Source organism: Neofelis nebulosa, chromosome 4, assembly GCF_028018385.1.
Source record: "Neofelis nebulosa isolate mNeoNeb1 chromosome 4, mNeoNeb1.pri, whole genome shotgun sequence".
In the NCBI taxonomy this organism is placed as follows: Eukaryota; Metazoa; Chordata; class Mammalia; order Carnivora; family Felidae; genus Neofelis; species Neofelis nebulosa.
In genome coordinates, this window is record NC_080785.1 from 162,162,830 (window position 1) to 162,181,690 (window position 18,861).

The 18,861-nt window shown below is 52.9% G+C and overlaps 1 protein-coding gene and 1 long non-coding RNA gene across 4 annotated transcripts; one reads left to right on the forward strand and one right to left on the reverse strand.

Moving 5' to 3' along the window:
* Positions 1–2,837: 2,837 nt before the first annotated feature.
* Positions 2,838–18,835, reverse strand: LOC131510653 (uncharacterized). The gene is made up of 6 exons (XR_009261132.1): positions 18,646–18,835; positions 18,062–18,184; positions 10,962–11,077; positions 8,533–8,692; positions 3,734–3,837; positions 2,838–3,034 (listed from the first exon to the last, which is right to left on the reverse strand). It is a non-coding gene; the product is annotated as an uncharacterized LOC131510653 (long non-coding RNA).
* On the forward strand, positions 8,559–17,515 carry AP1M2 (adaptor related protein complex 1 subunit mu 2). Of its 3 annotated transcripts, none has more exons than XM_058728054.1 (12): positions 8,559–8,679; positions 9,835–9,991; positions 10,219–10,286; positions 11,724–11,854; positions 11,943–12,090; positions 12,193–12,319; positions 12,978–13,126; positions 13,208–13,279; positions 15,120–15,278; positions 16,081–16,206; positions 16,607–16,682; positions 17,108–17,515. In XM_058728054.1, the coding sequence occupies exons 1-12, from the start codon at positions 8,638–8,640 to the stop codon at positions 17,128–17,130; spliced, it is 1,278 nt and encodes a 425-aa protein (XP_058584037.1). In that variant the 5' UTR covers positions 8,559–8,637; the 3' UTR covers positions 17,131–17,515. The 3 variants fall into 3 exon arrangements, with proteins under 3 accessions (XP_058584037.1, XP_058584038.1, XP_058584040.1); XM_058728055.1 differs by having other exon boundaries at positions 12,984–13,126; XM_058728057.1 differs by lacking the exons at positions 9,835–9,991; positions 10,219–10,286 and having other exon boundaries at positions 8,596–8,679.
* Positions 18,836–18,861: the final 26 nt, after the last annotated feature.

The window sequence follows — 18,861 nt, forward strand, 5'->3', positions numbered from 1 at the left end:
ATCTCTGCCATCGACCCTGGAGAAGCCATCGGCGGCGCGTGTGCATGGGGAGCACCTGTCAAAGGTTGCTACCTGCTGCTTTCATAGTCATTGTAAAAAACGGGGGAGGCTTGCACGCGCGCGGACAAAGGCGCGCACGCAACTCGCTGAGAGGGAGGGAATACTATGCAGTGAACAAAAAGAATGACGCCGTCAAGGAGATGCAAATTAAAATTCAGAGATATGCCACCACACACCCACCAGAAGAGCTACAGGTAAGAAGGTGAAGGGTACCAAGTATTGCTTAAAGAACTGGAGCAAATGAGACTCTCCTACACTGCTGGTGGGAATGCAGACTGACACAACCACTTGGGGGAAGGGTCTCTTGGGGCGCCGGAGTGGCTCTCCTCTCTCTCTCTCTTTCTGTCACCTCTCTGTCTCAAAAATAAATACACAAAAATAAATAAATGTTATAAAAAAGAAAAAGTTTTTTCAGTTTCTTATAAAGTTTAACAGGTGCCTTATGATCCAACCATTTTACTCGTAGGTGTTTATCACAGAAAAATAAAACCATAAGATTAGGAAAGAAAGAAAGAAAGAAAGAAAGAAAGAAAGAAAGAAAGAAAGAAAGAAAGAAAGAAAGAAAGAAAGAAAGAAAGAAAATACAAAGTCTTGTATACGAATGTTCACAGCAACTTTATACAGCTTTGTTCATAACGGCCAGAAATTGGTAGGAACCCAAATGTCCATAAATGGGTGAAGTCACACTTCAACAGCTGTGAATTCACAGTTCAACACACTGTGGTCCCATCCATACCATAGAATAGTCCTCAGCAATCAAAAGGCACCAATTACCGGTAAGTTCAATAGCGTGGATGAGTATCAAAGAAAGTATTGTGTCAAGTGACAAAGACCAGGTACTTTTGAATGAAATTCTAAGACAGACATAGTTCATCAACCTATGGTAACTAAGCATGGGTTCAGTTGCCTTTGTGGGTGGTAGCACCTCTGAGGCAGCTTCCGGGGTGACAGGAACCAGGGCTGTGGTCACACAGGTGGGTTCAGTTTGTGGCAAGTATTTGACATCTGCCCCTTCCTAACATGTTTCGTTTTAAAAGTGGAAAATTTTTAAATACCCTAAGAAGGAAGGAGGTGGCCCTGCAGGTTATAACAAGAGTGAATGTTTATAGGGAGCTTAGTCAGCATCAGAAGAGGTATTAAATGCTTTATATTAAATCTTTACAAGCATTTTCCAGTGGGGGAAAGTGACACAAAGAGGCTAAGCCACTCATTAAGTGCTTTGTCTTAAATCCTTGCAACCAGTTTCCAGTTGGAGAGAGGGGTTAACTAATTTCTCCACAGTCACCCAGTTAGTGAATGTGGGGCTCTACAAGGATTTGAACTCATGGAGCCTGACTTCACCATTCACAGATAATCCATAACCTTGCCAGAGTAGCCCAGTTAGATTGCCAGGTCCTGTTGGTGAGTAGAAATCGTAAGTTGTATTTAGTTGGTAGTTGTGGATGGTATGGGGGAATAGAGAGATATGACCACACACACACACACACACACACACACACACACACACACACACACACACACACACCTGCCTGTACCTTAATAGAAAAAGATCTGAACGAATCAGTGGTTGTCAGAAAGACCAAGATGGGGGGTGGGCACAGGGGACCTTTTCCCAATCTACAATGTTCTCTCTTTCTTCCTCTTTCTTTAATAGGAGAAAATATTCATGCGTTTCTTGGGTGATTAAAATTTTGTTTTAAAAAAGACTGAATGTGGAGGAAAAAGGGACCCTGGTGCCCTGTTGGTAAAAAATAGATTTAGGGGCACCTGGGTGTCTCAGTTGGTTGAGTGTCCGACTGGATTTCGGCTCAGGTCATGATCTCGAGGTTGGGGAGACGGAGCCCTGTATCCGACTCTACAGTGACAGTGTAGACCCCGGTTTGGGATTCTCTCTCTCTCTCTCTCTCTGCCCCTCCCCTGCTGTCTCTCTCTCAAAATAAATAAATAAACATTAGAAATTTTTAAAAATGGATTTAAACAGGCCAGTCACAAAAGGATAAATGCTGTATGATTCCATTTATGTGAGGTCCCCAAAGGAGTCAAATTCATGGAGAAAGAAAGGAGACGGTGGGCACCAGGGGCTAGGGAGGGGCCGGAGGGGCCCAAGGGGCTGGGAGGTTAGGATTTCATGGGACAGAGTCTCAGTTTTGCAAGGTGAAAGGAGTTTTGTTTTGTTTTGTTTTTTAATTTATTTTTGAGAGAGAGAGAGAGAGAGAGACAAAGCGTGAGTGGGGGAGGGGCAGAGAAAGAGACAGACAGACAGACAGAACTGGAAGCAGGCTCCAGGCTCTGAGCTGTGAGCACAGAGCCTGACAAGGGCCTCTCAAACCGTGAGGTCATGACCTGAATCAAGTCGGATGTGCAACCGACTGAGCCCCAGGCGCCCTGCAAGGTGAAAGGAGTCCTGGAGATAGATGGTGAGGGTGGTTACATAATGGTGTGAATCTGCTTGATGTTCCTGGACTGTACATTTGAAATGGATAAAATGGTAGTTTCTGCCATATGTATAAATACAGCGATGATAATAAAAGGGTTTTTTTTTTTTTAAATAGATTTTTAAAGGGGCGCCTGGGTGGCTCAGTCGGTTGAGCGTCCGGCTTCGGCTCAGGTCACGATCTCGCGGTCCGTGAGTTCGAGCCCCGCGTCGGGCTCTGTGCTGATGGCTCAGAGCCTGGAGCCTGTTTCGGATTCTTTGTCTCCCTCTCTCTCTGCCCCTCCCCTGTTCATGCTCCGTCTCTGTCTCAAAAATAAACGTTAAAAAAAAAAAATTTTAAAAAAATAGATTTTTAAAAACACAGTGCAACACAGCTGTGACAGGGAAGCATGGGACATTTGAGACAGCCCAGAGAACAGACGTGACCTAGACGTGGATCAGAAGATCAGAGAGGACTCCTTGAAGAGGAGACCTTGCTGCTTGAGAAAGAGGCCAAGAAAGCACAAAGGGGCAGGCGTTGTATCCTGCGCGGTTAGGTGTCTGAGGAAAGAGAGAAAGGGAGAGAGGAACTGAAATTAAGGAAGTCAATTTCGTCTGGGGTAGTGGGTTCAAGCAGTGGCTCGTGAGAGGGGTCAGCAGGGGTTGATCCTGACTGTACCAGGTCAGGCAACTCGAGGGCAATGGGAGCCATGGGGGATGTGAGAGTGAGGGAGTTTTGAGTTTCAGATGGATCCCTTTAGTAAAGTGTGGAGAAGGGATTGAAGGGGGAGCCTAGAGGCAGAGTCCCAGAGGGGAGGCTGGGGCAGACGGTAGGCATCTTGGAGGAACTGGGACAAGGCCACAGCCCCTGGGGATAGGAGAGGTTGCAGCTGAGGCGGGGCGGCTGGGCACACAGAGCTGCTCTGTTCTCTGACCCCACAGAAGCTTTTGGGTTCATGAATTTTTCAGCCAAACAGGCCTTGAGTTTCAGATTCCAGGGCTCTGGGCCCAGGCTTTTGGGTTCTATTTACTGCCTGAAAACATCTCAGGGACCCAGGAGAAGGGCTCTTGAGAGGTTCGGTGGTGATGGGCTGGGGCAAGGGCCCGACAGTGTCTGCAACCCCCCGGGCCACCTTCTGAGCAGGGGACAGGTAGGAGAGGGGCAGGAATCCCCCTCTTTTGAGCAAAGACATCATAAAACCTTGGGTTTTCCATTGCTGACTGGATGACTTTGTCCAAGTCAGCAGATGTTCTCCTCACCTCAGCTTTCCCATCTGTGGAATGGAATAGGCCTCCAGAACTCAAGGCATTGTTTCTAATTGTTGCTAGGAGGATTCCCACATGGAGGACATGGAGGGCAGGGCCTGGGTATAATGAGCACCACACAAACGAGAGCTGTTATTAGTAGTGGCAATATCTGTTTGTTTGTTTGTTTTAAGTTTATTTACTTATTTTGAGAGAGAGTGGGGGAGAGGCAGAGAGAGAGAGAGAGAGAGAGAGAATCCCAAACAGGCTCCTAGAGGTCAGCACAGAGTGCAATGCGGGGCTTGAACTCACGAACCGTGAGATCATGACTGGAGCCAGGATCAAGAGTCGAACACTCAACCGACTGAGCCACACAGGCATCCCATTTAGTAGCAATACTTGTATCTGGCAATATGGCGGAGCAGTTGGGAGTGGGTTGGGATTGGGCTCTTGAATGCCAGGACTCAGGTTCAAATTCTGGTTCAGCTGCTTCACAGCTGTGTGACGTTGGGCAAATGGCTTCACCTCTCTGTGCCTCTGCTTCTTCCAATGTGAGAAGACAGGAAATGTTTTCCCCCTCAGGTCCTGAATTTTCAGGAAAACCAAAGATGGGAAGGCCAAAGTCAAACAGCGAAAAAATAACAAACTTGAAAAAATAATTGAGGAAGACACAAAGAAGTGTCAGGAGTGGGGCCTGGGTGGCTCAGTCGGTTCAACGTCTGACTCTTAGTTTTGGCTCACATCGTGATCTTGTGCTTTGTGGGTTCGAGCCCCACATCAGGCTCTGCACTGACAGCGCGCAGCCTGCTTGGGATTCTCTCGCTCTCATTCTCTCTCTGCCCCTCTCCTGCTCGCTCTCTCTTGCAAAATAAATAAACTTAAAAAAAGCGTTAGGAGTGTTCAATGAACGTGCACGTCAGCTCTCGGTGCCGTGATATTATCCACGTTAGACACCAGCAGAGAGGGGAGTGGTGGTTCTCATATCTGCTGCTCTCACCACCCTGCCTCAAGTCCCCTTATGGGGACACCCACCCCACCCCACCCCCAGCAGCTGATAAAGGTGTGGGGCTGGGTTTGCAGAAGGATGAAGCCTGGGAGAGCTGAGTGCCCTCTCCCCTCCACCAGGCCCTTCGGGACCCTCCCCACCCCTCCCAGCAGGATCAGTTCCAGCCAGGCTGAAAGTGAGTTTTCCCTTTCCTGCCCCAGCTCGTCCCGCTAGGAGGGCAGACAGTATGGGGTCCACAACAGTTAATGGGCAGACATCGAGGTATGCCCGGCAGGCCAGTGAGTGAAGCACCAAGACTCTTACTCCCATTTAACAGAAGGAGAGACTGAGGCCCAAGAGGGACCATCCCCACTACACAGTAAATAATAGTAATAATAAGAATAATAATAACAACAACAGCAACAATAATAGCACCAATAATAGCTAATACTAATAATTTACTGGGGGCTGGCTCCGTCCCAGGCCTGCTCCAAGAGTCCCATTGGGGGTGATAACCCATGCCTGTGCACAATAGCCTAATGAGGAGAGTGTAGTTTAACTCTATCTCACAGATGTGCGGACAGGAATCCAGGGAGGGGAGGGCAGGTGCCCAAGGCCACCCAGCTGGCTGGTGGCAGGGCCAGGACTTGAGCTCAAGCAGCTGGTTCCAGTTGCCTTGCCGGGCTCTGCACGGGGACTCTTTCTGCTGGCTTATTCCTACTCATAAGGTCATGGTAGGGAATTTCCAAATGTCAGTCCCTTCCCTGATCTGTCTCACAGCCCGGCATTCCTTCTCTAACAGCCCCCAACCTCACCACCACTTTCCTGGCCTTCAGGGCTCCTGTCATGAGCAGAGATCGTCTTATGTTATGTGCCTCTCACCCTCCCTTCAAGAGAGCAGCGGAGTGGCTTTGTCCATTTGCCACCTATAGTGCCACAGAGGCTACCCAATAAATATTTACTCACTCCGCGAATCATCATCAACAGCATCAGCAGCATCACCATAACGAAAGCGGCTTCTGTATGTTCAGTCCAGCACCCAGTAGGTGCTCAATAAATGTTCGTTGAGTGAATAATTTTCTAATATACTCACAATAATACTGATCATTTACCTTGTCTACATTATTTTTTCCAAAAAAATGTTTATTTATATATTTTGAGAGATAGAGAGAGTGGGGGAGGGACAGAAAGAGAGAGAGAGGGAGAGAGTGAATCCCAAGTAGGCTGCGCTCTGTTAGTGCAGATCCTGATGCGGGGCTTGAACTCATGAACTGTGAGATCATGACTTGGGCAGAAATCAAGAGTCAGATGCTGAACCGACTGAGCCACCCAGACACCCCTATCTTTTCAACATTCTATCGACATCTTTCTAAAAAATTTTTAAAAAAATTGTTTTTAATGTTTATTTATTATTGAGAGACAGAGAGAGACAGAGCATGAGCATGGGACGGGCAGAGAGAGGGGGAGACACAGGATCTGAAGCAGGGTCCAGGCTCTGTGCACAGAGCCTGAGGTGGGATTCAAACCCAGAAACCAAGAGATCATGATCTGAGCCAAAGTCGGATGCCCAACCAACTGAGCCACCCAGGTGCCCCTCTAAAAAACTTTTTTTTTTCAACGTTTTTTTTTTTAATTTATTTTTGGGACAGAGAGAGACAGATCATGAACGGGGGAGGGGCAGAGAGAGAGGGAGACACAGAATCGGAAGCAGGCTCCAGGCTCCGAGCCATCAGCCCAGAGCCTGATGCGGGGCTCGAACCCACGAACCGCGAGATCGTGACCTGGCTGAAGTCGGACGCTTAACCGACTGCGCCACCCAGGCGCCCCCCCTCTAAAAAACTTTTTAAGTTTATTTATTGAGAGAGAGAGAGAGAGAGAGAGAGATTGAGAATGGGGTAGGGGCAGAGAGAGAAAGAGAGAGAATCCCAAGCAGGCTCTGCACCGTCAATGCAGAGCCTTACTCAGGGCTCAAACCCATGAACAGCGAGATAACGACCTGAGCCAAAGTCAAGAGTCAGACGCTTAACCAGCTAAGCCACCCAGGCACCCCTCTATCAACATCTTCGTGTCACACAGTAGGAGCATGAATATTTTTGGTATCAGTAAGACTAACTTTAAGAATAATAATAAAGGCAGCTGCATTTCTTCTGCTCACAGTGCTACCCACAGTTCCTCAGTGAAGGAATTTACTAGTCGGTAAATATTTGAGTGAAAGAATAAATTAGTCAATAGTTATTGTACGAATGAATGAATGATCTGGACAAATAATATTGAGTACCCAGTATGGGGCACTGGGGACACAGAGATGAACAGGACAAAATCTCTGCCCTAATGGGGCTGATATGCATGGGGGTGATAACAAGACGGAGGAGAAACAAGATGGATGAATGAATGAATGAATGAATGAGTGGATGAATGGGTGGGTGGATGGGTGGGTGGATGGATAGATGGGTGGGCGGGAGAATGGGTGGATGAGTAGGTGGGTAGATGGATGGGTGGATGAGGATGAATGTGTGGGTTGAGTGAAGGGATGTGTGAGTAGGTGGATGGATGGAGATGGATGGATGGGTGGATGGGTGGGTGGGTGAATGTGTGGGCGAGTGGAGGGATGGGTGAGTAGGTGGATGGATGGAGATGGATGGATGGGTGGATGGGTGGGCGGGTGAATGTGTGGGCGAGTGGAGGGATGGGTGAGTAGGTGGATGGATGGAGATGGATGGATGGGTGGATGGGTGGGTGGGTGGGTGAATGTGTGGGCGAGTGGAGGGATGGGTGAGTAGGTGGATGGATGGAGATGGATGGATGGATGGATGGGTGGGTGGGTGAATGTGTGGGTGAGTGGAGGGATGGGTGAGTAGGTGGATGGATGGAGATGGATGGATGGATGGATGGGTGGGTGGGTGAATGTGTGGGCGAGTGGAGGGATGGGTGAGTAGGTGGATGGATGGAGATGGATGGATGGATGGATGGATGGATGGGTGGGTGGGTGAATGTGTGGGCGAGTGGAGGGATGGGTGAGTAGGTGGATGGATGGAGATGGATGGATGGGTGGATGGGTGGGTGGGTGAATGTGTGGGCGAGTGGAGGGATGGGTGAGTAGGTGGATGGATGGAGATGGATGGATGGATGGATGGGTGGGTGGGTGAATGTGTGGGCGAGTGGAGGGATGGGTGAGTAGGTGGATGGATGGGTGGGTGGTGGGTGGGATTGGTGAATAGATGGATAGGTGGGTGGATAGATGGGCGGATGGTGAGTGGGGGGTGGATGGATGGGTAGGTTGAGTGGAGGGATGGATGGGTGGGTGGGTGGGGGGTGGATGGGTGGGTGGGTGGGATTGGTGAATAGATGGATAGGTAGGTGGATGGATGGGCGGATGGTGGGTGGGGGGTGGATGGATGGGTGGGTTGAGTGGAGGGATGGATGGGTGGGTGGGTGGGGGGTGGATGGGTGGGTGGGTAGATGGATGGGTGGGTGGGTGGGTGGGTGGATGGATGGAGGTGAATGGGTGGATGGATGGGTGGGTTGAGTGGAGGGATGTGTGAGTAGGTGGATGGACGGATGGGTGGGTGGGTGGATGGATGGATGGGTGGGTGAATGAGTAGGGGGGTAGATGGATAGGTGAGTGGGCGGATGGCTGGCTGGCTGGCTTGCTGGCTGGGTGGACGAATGGATGGATGGTTGGTCTGGAGACTCCTCCCATCAGCACTCCTGGGTGCAGAGGGAAAGTGAGGCGGGGCAGCACTCCCCTCCAAAGCTCCGCCCTGCAGCAGTCTTCGCGTCGGCCAACCGCGCCGCTCACCTGGAGGCCTCCCCTTTAAGACGCACTCACCTGGGCTCTCACCTGCGCGCCGGCGCTTCCGCAGGAAGAAGGAAGCGGCGCCGCCGTCGCCTCCCGGCGCTCCCTCCCCGCCTCCCAGGTCCGCCGGCCGCCACAATGTCCGCCTCGGCTGTCTTCATCCTCGACGTCAAGGGCAAGGTGAGGCCGGGAGCTGGGGATACGGGGGAAGGACAGGTGAGGCTGCGCTCCCCTGGAGCCAGGGGCGGCCCCTCCTCGCAGGCCGGGAGGCTCCAGAAAGCTCCGGGAGAGCGGGTACACCCCTCCCCCAATCCCTGGAAGTCGCGGGTCGAATCCCACCTCCACTGTTTCCCAACCAGGTGCCGGGGCTAGGGGCTTTGCCTCTCCGAGCCTCAGTCTCCCTACCCGTAAAGATGGGAATAACAGGTCCCCCCCCAATAGGAATTAATATAACCCGATGAATGTGAACTACTTAGCACAGTAGCCCTGCTCCAAACATTAGGCGTTCAGTCGATTGAAGTTATTTCTGTCACCTTCATCATCCACATTATTAATATTTGGGGAAGATGGCAGGGGCAGGAGACCCTCATTCCCTTTTGGGGCTCTCCCTTTCTGGAGCCCCCTCTCATTCGTCTTGTCATTTAATATCAACAAAAACGGTGGTGGTGAAGCCTAGGGTGTTTGAGGACCAGCCCTGTGCCATCCTGGTTCTAAACACTGGACTAAACCACCTTAGGAAGTAGGTACTATTATCATTGACTGCTTATTTCCTGCCAGACAGAGGTATATGAGCTAACAGGAGCTATATAATCTTTCTTCCTATAAGCTTCCTTCCTTCCTGCCTGCCTGCCTGCTTGCCTGCCTTCCTTCCCGCCTTCCTTCCCGCCTTCCCTTCCTCCTTCCCTCCTGTCATCCCTACCTCACCAATTTGGTGCCTCTGAAGCCCTGGGCAAGAGCGGGAATTCTGGATCCAGGGTGTGTTGGTTCAATTCCCAGTCTCCCCAGCTGTTATACACGTGGGTCACACCTCAGTTTCCCCATCCTTCAAATGAAGAGGGTGATGGCACACCCCCCGCAGATTGTAGTGAGAACAAAATCAGTTAGCAAACATCCAGTCTTTAGTAGGACACGGCCTGGTCTTCCTGGAGGACTCCAGACATGTTTGCTGTTGTTATCGTGCACCCATTTTACAGAAGAGGAAACTGAGGCACAGAGTGGCAGAGTCTTGTCCCTGCCCTTCACTCAGGAATTAGGGTCAGAACCAGACACTCTGATGCCCCCGGATGAAGGGTCCCAGATCCCAGCAGTGACCGGGCCTTCTCTGCTCACGCTTAGCCCCTGATCAGCCGCAACTACAAGGGCGATGTGGCCATGAGTGAGATTGAGAACTTCATGCCTCTGCTCATGCAGCGGGAGGAGGAGGGTGCCTTGGCCCCGCTGCTGAGCCATGGCCGGGTCCACTTTTTGTGGATCAAACACAGCAACCTCTATTGTATCCAGACTGGCTGGGTCCCTGGAGGCCTGGGGTGTTGGCAGCTCAGGTCCACAGAGGCTGGACTGAGGACAGAAGTTGCACAGCACATCAGTGGTTCAGGTTGGGGGCAGGGGGTGGGTGGACAGAGGTGAGATGAGGGTGGGAGGACAGGGTGAGGTTTTAGGGTCCATGCTGCATTTGAGACCTCCAAAATGGCACCTTTTCCTTAACCTTGCTGCCCATAGTGGTGGCCACCACGCTGAAGAACGCCAACGCCTCCCTCGTGTACTCCTTCCTCTACAAGACGGTGGAGGTAAGTTCTGGCTTCCCATCGGCCGGCTGGTCTGTCTGTCTACCTGTCTCGCCCTTGTCTTTCAGGATCCATCTTTCCTAGGAAGCTTTCCCTGACCTCGCCCCATGGAAGCCCCATCTATCTCTGTGTTCTCATTAGCTGCTGTGGGATCATCTCTCCCTATAGGGCAAGGACCAAAGAGGTCCCAAGAGGGTATACTACTCAAATCTGAGCCAGAGAAAACCGGGTTCCAATCCCAGTGCCCCCTTTTCCTAAAAAAAATTTTTGTTAATGTTTATTCATTTTTGAGAGAGACAGAGACAGAGCATGAATGGGGGAGGGGCAGAGGGAGGGAGACACCGAATCTGAAGCAGGCTCCAGGCTCTGAGCTGTCAGCACAGCCCCAGATGTGGGGCTTGAACCCATGAACTGGGAGATCACGACCTGAGCCGAAGTTGGAAGCTCAACCAACTGAGCCACCCAGGCACCCGCATGCCATTTTCAATGACTGAGAAGGTGCTTGGTAAATACTTTCCAACCAACAAGAAATATGTATTGACTTGCCTCCTGCCAGGCAGAGAGGGGAGCAGCTCTGCATAAGAGAGGCACAGTCCCTGCCTGTCCTGAGGAGTTAAAGGACATGAAGGTGATTCAACAGGACATTAGGAGAACCAGTGACGAGGGTGCTAGACTCACCTTGATACTCAAGGGGGCAGGAGGGATGGTGGTGGCTTCACTGAGGAGGTGATATTGGAGCTGAGGCCTGAATGGCAAGAATGTCCCGGGCAGAGGGGACAGCATATGCGAAGGCTCTGAGGTGAGAACAGAAAGAAGGCCAATGGGGCTGGAACAGAGTGAGACACGGAGGGTTTTTCAAATGTCAGATGACTGACAGGCTCTCTGCTGAGGTCACGCCTCCTAATCCCCAGAGGCTCTGGACTTGGGGTCCCCAAACCCCTAAAGCCCTGTGGATAGAATTCAGGGAATCCACGAGCTTAGCTGTATTTCTATATAATGGGTTTCCTTTGTCATCTTGTATATTTTATGTATTGGAAACCTTACTCCATAAATAGCACCAGATACACAGTGTTTCATGGTACACACACACACACACACACACACACACACACAATAGTTCTGAGCCCTTCCGATCCCTCCTCCAGGAAGGCTTCCTGGACCTCCATGCCTCAGGGTTCCCACTTTGTGGTTTTCTCATTTTTTGCACTCAGCACGTTGTATCGTGTTGGTTCTGTTACCAGTCCATTTCCCTCGCTAGACTGTTCCACGGAGGGACAGACATTGTTGACTCCGCTCACCATTAATGTTCCAGCACTGGTATATGGCAGACACCCATCAGCTGCTTGTTGAATTGATGGCTGGATGAGTGGGGCCGCAGCCCACGGCCCCAGCTACACCACAGCCACGCCTCTGTTGGTGTCTGTTTCCCCACATCCCCAGGTATTCTCTGAATACTTCAAGGAGCTGGAGGAGGAGAGCATCCGAGACAACTTCGTCATCGTCTACGAGCTGCTGGACGAGCTCATGGACTTCGGCTTCCCACAGACCACCGACAGCAAGATCCTGCAGGAGTGAGTGGGCCACTAATGGAAGGAAGTCGGGGAGGGTCAGGGAAGTGTCCCTGGGTCCAGCTGCTTGTCGCCCCTGCCTTCCTGACAGGTACATCACACAGCAGGGCAACAAGCTGGAGACCGGCAAATCTCGAGTGCCACCCACTGTCACCAATGCTGTGTCCTGGCGCTCTGAGGGCATCAAGTACAAGAAGAATGAGGTGTTCATTGATGTCATAGAGTCTGTCAACCTGCTGGTGAGCCCCCCACACCTCTACCCCTCTCCTTCCATGGCCTGGGGGCAGGAGAGGAGGCTCTATGCCCGTTGACACCCCGTCCTGTGTCATGTGCACCCTCAGGTCAATGCCAATGGCAGCGTCCTGCTGAGCGAGATCGTGGGCACCATCAAGCTCAAGGTGTTTCTGTCGGGAATGCCAGAGCTGCGGCTTGGCCTCAACGACCGTGTGCTCTTTGAGCTCACTGGCCGTAAGCATCTGGAGGGGGGCGCGCGAGGGAGCTGACCCTACCCCATCTGGGGACCCAGAGAATCGCAACCGGCTCTGAAATAAGCACTCGCGTGCCCTCTGCTGGTCACAGCCGGTGCTGCGGCTGCTGGTTCACTGGTGCCAAAAGCGCACAAATACAATGGAGAAAAAGACCAATCCCTGCCCTTGGCGCTGACATTTCAGTGGGAGTAGGAGACAGAAGAACATCATATTGAAAAACCTGAAAGCAGGGCGCCTGGGTGGCTCAGTTAGTTGAGTGTCCGACTCTTGGTTTTGGCTCAGGTCATGATCTCACGGTATGTGAGTTCAAGCCCCACATCGGGCTCCACGTTGACAGTTTAGCCTGCTGGGGATTCTCTCTCCCTCTCTCTGCCCCTCCCCTTCTCTCTCTCTCTCTCTCTCAAAATAAACTTAAATTAAAAAAAAAAAGAAAACCTGACAGCAAGAGCCAGATTCCCTGGGTTCAGATCCTAGCTCTGCCCCTGGCCAGCTCGGTGACCCTGGGCAAATTCCTTGTCCTCTCTGGGCCTCAGTTTCCTTATCTCTAAAACAGAAGTAATGGTAAGTGGTAGGCAGGGAAGACAGGGTTAAAGACCCTGGCCCAGACCCCCAGGGTCACCTGCCTGCTTGGCTCCGAGTTTCAGGAAGCAAGAACAAGTCTGTGGAACTGGAAGACGTCAAATTCCACCAGTGTGTGCGGCTGTCTCGCTTTGACAATGACCGCACGATCTCCTTCATCCCACCCGACGGCGACTTTGAGCTCATGTCCTACCGCCTCAGCACCCAGGTGAAGCAGGGGAGAGGCCCCCTGGAGGGGGAGGGAGGTGACCCCAGAACCTCCAACAGCCCCCTCTTCTGCCACCTGTAGGTCAAGCCGTTGATCTGGATTGAGTCCGTCATTGAGAAGTTCTCCCACAGCCGTGTGGAGATCATGGTCAAGGTAGGCCCAGGGGAACAATGACTTACGGTGTTTGATCTGCCCCTCCCCACAATCTCCACCCTAACCTTCTCTCTCACCCTCCCTGGCTCCTCACTCCGCTCCGGCCACACGGGTCTCCCGGCTGGTTCTCAGACATGTCAGGCACAGTTCCCTGTGGGGGTTTTGCATTGGCTGTTGCTCCTACTTGGGCTGCTGTTCCAGCAGCCGGGCCCACGGTTTCGGCTCCCCACCCTCTCACCTCCTCTGGCCTCTGCTCTACTGACCTGCGTCAGTACTGCATCTACTCCTGTGTGGATTTCTTTTCCCCAGTAAGAACATAGTAAGTTCCCAATAACGTCTAAATGGCGCACAAATCGCAACTATTCACATTGTGGTTTTAACTGAGCCTCTACTTTGTAAGGGAACTGAGGGACAAGAGGGAAGAGATAAAAGATATGCTGCCCTCAGGGAGGTTGCTACCTGGGGGACACAGACAAACCATCAGCAAATACTGTCAGAATAGATCCCTCATCTGCCCGCTTTGCACTCCCTCCACCACGTCTACCCTGGTCCCCCATCTCCTGCCCTCGCCCCCACACTGTTCCTCTAAAGGACACCCGTGAGCACTTGAGTCTGGCTGCGTGTCTCTCTTCTGCCCAGAACCTTCCATGGTTCCCACTTCACTGAGAGGAAAAGCCAAAGTCCTGGCAGCCCACTAGACCCTATGACCATCTGCTGTCACCTTTGTGTCCTTCCACGGTCTCCCTTTCTCACTCCATTCCAGCTATATCGGCTTCCTCTTTGTTCACACCAAGCAAGGTCCTACCTCAGGGCCTTTACACTGGTTGTTCCCTTTCCTTGGATCACACCCCCTCCCCGCCCCAGATGTCCACGTGGCTCCTTCCCTGATCTCCCTCGATTTTTTGCTAAGTGTCACCTCTTCAGAGGCCTTTCCTGATTTCCTTATTTAAAATTTCAACTCCTTGGGACACCTGGCTGCCTCAGTTGGTGGAGAATAGGACTCTCGATCTCAGGGTTGTGGGTTCTAACTCCTTCTTGGGTGTAGAGATTACTTAAAAATAAAATCTTTGGGGCACCTGGGTGGCTCAGTTAAGTGTCCGATTCTCGATGTCGGCTCAGGTCATGACCTCACAGTTCGTGAGATGGGGCCCCACGTCAGGCTCTGTGCTGACAGTGCTGAGCCTGCTTGGGGTTCTCTCTCTCTGCCTCTCTCTCTGCCCCTCCTCAGCTTGCAGGTGAGCTCTCAGGTGTCCATGCACACAGATGCTCTGTCTTTCTCAAATAAATGAAAAAAAAAATTATTTTAAAAATAAAAATAAATAGGAGCGCCTGGGTGGCTCAGTCGGTTAAGCGTCCGACTTCGGCTCAGGTCACGATCTCGCGGTCCGTGAGTTCGAGCCCCGTGTCGGGCTCTGTGCTGACGGCTCGGAGCCTGGAGCCTGCTTCGGATTCTGTGTCTCCCTCTTTCTCTCTCAAAAATAAATAAACATTAAACAATTAAAAAAAATAAATGCTAGCTATCAAATGAAAACTCCTGTGTGATGGGCTAAGAGGCATCATTTTGGACCAGCGAAAGGTCTAAACGGAAGGCGCCAAGAACGGGGTTTCTGGAGTCTCGTGTGGGTGTGAATCCCGGCTCTGCCACTTGTTGGCTGTGTGTCTGCAAGCAACTGCTGCAGCTGCCCCGCGTCTCCATTTCCTCGCCTGTGAAATGGGCAGGATGGTCGTACGCACCTTGGGGCTGGGGAGGCTCTCTGTGAGGCACTGTGGGGAAAGGGCTTGCTGAACATTGGCAGAATGCAGGAGTGAGTTCTTCACGCCCCGTCCTCTCCCCTGACAGGCCAAGGGGCAGTTTAAGAAGCAGTCGGTGGCCAACGGCGTGGAGATATCCGTGCCCGTGCCCAGTGATGCCGACTCCCCGCGCTTCAAGACCAGTGTAGGCAGTGCCAAGTACGTGCCCGAAAAGAATGTCGTTATTTGGAGTATTAAGTCCTTCCCGGTGAGTACTGGGTACTGAGTATGGGGTGGGGCCTGAGGCGCCTGCCCCTGCTGCTCGCAAGAGGCGGAGAATAAACTGGAGACCCATGTATGCATGCACATGGTTATCCTTTAGGGGTAATAAAGCCGGAAACCAGGCCAGCAGGTCCCCGCCTCCCAGGTCTTGAGGACACCAGCCCTGGGTTCAAGTTCTCCACCCTTGTCTCCCTGAGCTAGACAGCCTTTGGAAACCCACTTCCCTCCACGGAACCTCTGTTTGCTCATCTGTGAAATAGACAGGATCACGATACCTCATCCTGGGGCTGCCGGAGGATTCGATCAGTCCCTGGGGATCTGGCGGGCGGGGGTGGGGGGGTGGGGGGGGTGGCGAGGGCTCATCAGGGGACTGGAAAATGGGAGATGGTCATGAGAAGCACTCTGACCAGGCTGTGTCGTTAGAAACTTCAGCTGTGAGGGGCACCTGGCCGGCTAAGTCGGTTAAGCGTCCAACTCTTGATTTCAGCTCGGGGCATGATCTCACGGCCTGTGGGTTCAAGCTCTGAGCTGACCTTGGAGCCTGGTTGGGATTCTCTGTCTCTCCCTGCCCCTCCCCTGTTCCTGCGTCCTCTCTCTCTCCTCCCCCCGCCAAAATAAATAAACATTAAAAAAACAAACAAAAACCTTCAGCTGTGAATCTTGGCCAGGAGCTTTTACTGTCTTGTCAGAAATGGACCGAGAGCAGAGCCTGCTTGGGGGCCACTGTGAGGATAGCGTGGGGCGTGTAGAGGCCTCTTGGTGTATCTGACGCCCCCATGTGCCCTCAGGGGGGCAAGGAGTACCTGATGCGCGCCCACTTTGGCCTCCCCAGCGTGGAGAAGGAGGAGGTGGAGGGCCGGCCCCCTATTGGGGTCAAGTTTGAGATCCCCTACTTCACTGTCTCCGGGATCCAGGTGAGTGCAGTGGGCTCCCCATTCTCCTACCCCTTGGCTCCTTCCCTAGCCGGTATCACCTCACCTCTGCAGCCGGCCTGTGCCATCTTGTTCCCCACCAGTATGTTCACTGTGTCTTCACCCACCCGCAAACCATGCGCCGTTCCCTTGGCCTGTGTCGCCTCGTCCCCCCAAAACCACATTGTGTCTATTCCCTTACACCATGCTCTTTCCCACTCTCCTGTGCCGCCTCCCCCTTCCCCTACTCCCACTGCATGTGCCAAACCTTTGACGCGAGCCATGTCCCCTCATCAGTCCCCAACCGTGCCAGCATAATCCCCCGAGTTGTGTTCCACGCGGTACCCTCGCCACAGCCAGCCTGTCCCCACCACCTGGGCCACCTCTTTCTATTCCGTTTCAGGTCCGATACATGAAGATCATTGAGAAAAGCGGTTACCAGGCCCTGCCGTGGGTTCGCTACATCACCCAGAGTGGCGGTAAGGCAGCCGGGCTCCCTGGGACGCTGGGGTCAAGGAGATCAGAAGGATGGTCTCGGGGCTTTGACTACGCTCTGGCTTGGAGGGCACCAAAATTCAACAGGCCTGGCCCCAGGCCTATCCTGTCTTTATCCCTGTGCCACCCTGGGCCTCAGTTTGGCCCATCTTTAAAATGGGGGCAGCTGCAGTTCTAGGGTACTGATCAGGTTTGGGCAAGGGAGTGAACGCATAGTACCCCCATCTGCACCTGGAAACAAGCTTGTTGCTATAGTTACTATCCCTGTGTTACAACCCCATTCTTGCCCTTGTTACATATCCATGGGTTGATCATGAGCACTGGGGTGGGGGATAGGTTGGGGGGAGGGCTTTCTGTCTGTTCCCTTTCCCCAATTCTGAGATGGTCTCTGCTCATTGTTTCCCTGCAGATTATCAACTTCGTACCAGCTAGGAGAGAGAAGAGGTGGGGCCTAGACATGGGGCCTTCCCTCTCCCCAGGCTGGGACTGTAGACTTCCTGGGAGGAAGATGGGGGATGTGTGTGAGGGAAGGCCCCTGACTTAGCCGTTTCTTGCTCCCAGCACCCGGCATCCTCCCTGCCTTTCTCTCTACCCACAGGCTAGGAGGAACAGTCTCCCCACCTCCCTCTGCCTCCGGGCTCCCCACTCCTCCAATTTTATATGAAGAATAGAGGAGGGTCTTGAAGCCCCCCTCATGAGTGCCTTCTTGCAGTGACCTGCCTTAGGGGTGTCGGGGCCCCTCCTTCACAGCTGCTGAGCCCAGAGGCCACCCTGGCCCACCCTGAGTGTTAGGATGGTATTAAAAAGAATGAATCTGGCTGCTGTGTATATTACTGACTGGGGACTGGGAATGCCAGGGACACCCCCCCCCCCCGAAGTGCCGGGATGGGGATGGGCAACACACATCCACTCCCCAGCCCCCGTCGTGGCGTCTGCCCAACTCTCGTCTTGGGCCCAGGCTCCAACCCGGCTCCCACACCACCGTCAGTTCCTCTTGCGGCCGCCAGAGGGCGCCTGTTAACTTCTAAGTCGGCTCGTGGGTCTCAGAACCTTCCCACAAGCTTCCTGTGTTAAAAGTAAAAGTCAAGCGCTCGCCGCAGTACCCAAGCCTGATCTGCGCTACCCCTCCTCCTCACTTAGCTGCCTTCACCTTCTCCCACTCTCCTCCTCTAGACCTCACGCTTCCTGTGCACAAGTGCGCTCCCACCTGGGCCTTTGTGGCTCTAATGCCCTTCACCTGGCATGCTTTTCCCCAGATAGTCACATGGCTCCTTCCCTTTCAGGTCGCACACGTCACCTCAGGGAGGCCCTCCCTGACCTCTCTATTTCAACGGCCTTCTTGACTCTAGAGATTATAACTTACCCGTTTTATCACCTCCACAGAGTTTACCATTCTGAAAAGATTTAATTCCTGTCTTCTCCCAGCCTAAATGGTGGGGGTCCCGCAGCAGGAACCACCTGGCTGGCTCGCTCTCCAGTTGGGCGCCTAGTACACAGAAGGTGCTCAGTAAATGTTTCAACGCAAGTATTTGCAAGAGTCGCCTCCGACCTCAGCTCTCTCGCCTCCCTGGCTCGTCCACGTGGCGGCCGCGGCTGCAGCGAGAACTTGCCCTCGCCCCGGCCCTTGCTGTGCCGGGTTTGGCTCACTCTGAGCCAGAACGTGAGTCCTTCTCACCCACCCCATTTCCCCGTTTTATTTTCTTGGCGGTGCTTAACGGTCTCTAAAATTATGTAGTTGCCAGAATGTACGCTCCCCAGCGCCGAAAACGGTACCGGCACACGCTGGGTGAAGTGAATGAAATAAAACACTCTGAACATAGTAAGGGTTAATAAATGCTTATCGCGTGACTGTACGGTGGAACCCCGAACTGGGCTGCCCCAGCCTTGCCTCCCTTCCTCCCAGAGGTGCCGAGGTCCCGAAGCAACCCGCGCTACCCTGCCCCTGACCTTTCTCCCGCGGGTCAGTTAAACCGGCTTGTCTTTCCCGCCCGCCCGGCGAGTTTGAAAACCGAAAACCCCGCCATTGCCGGCGGTCCACCGGTCGCCGAGGCTCAGCCAATCAGGATAGGCACCGCCCAGGCCGGAGCGTAAATCTCCCCCCGGCGACGCGTTGCCATTGGTTGCCCTGGCCGCATGGGCGGGGCGCTGCCGGGTCGCGCGCCG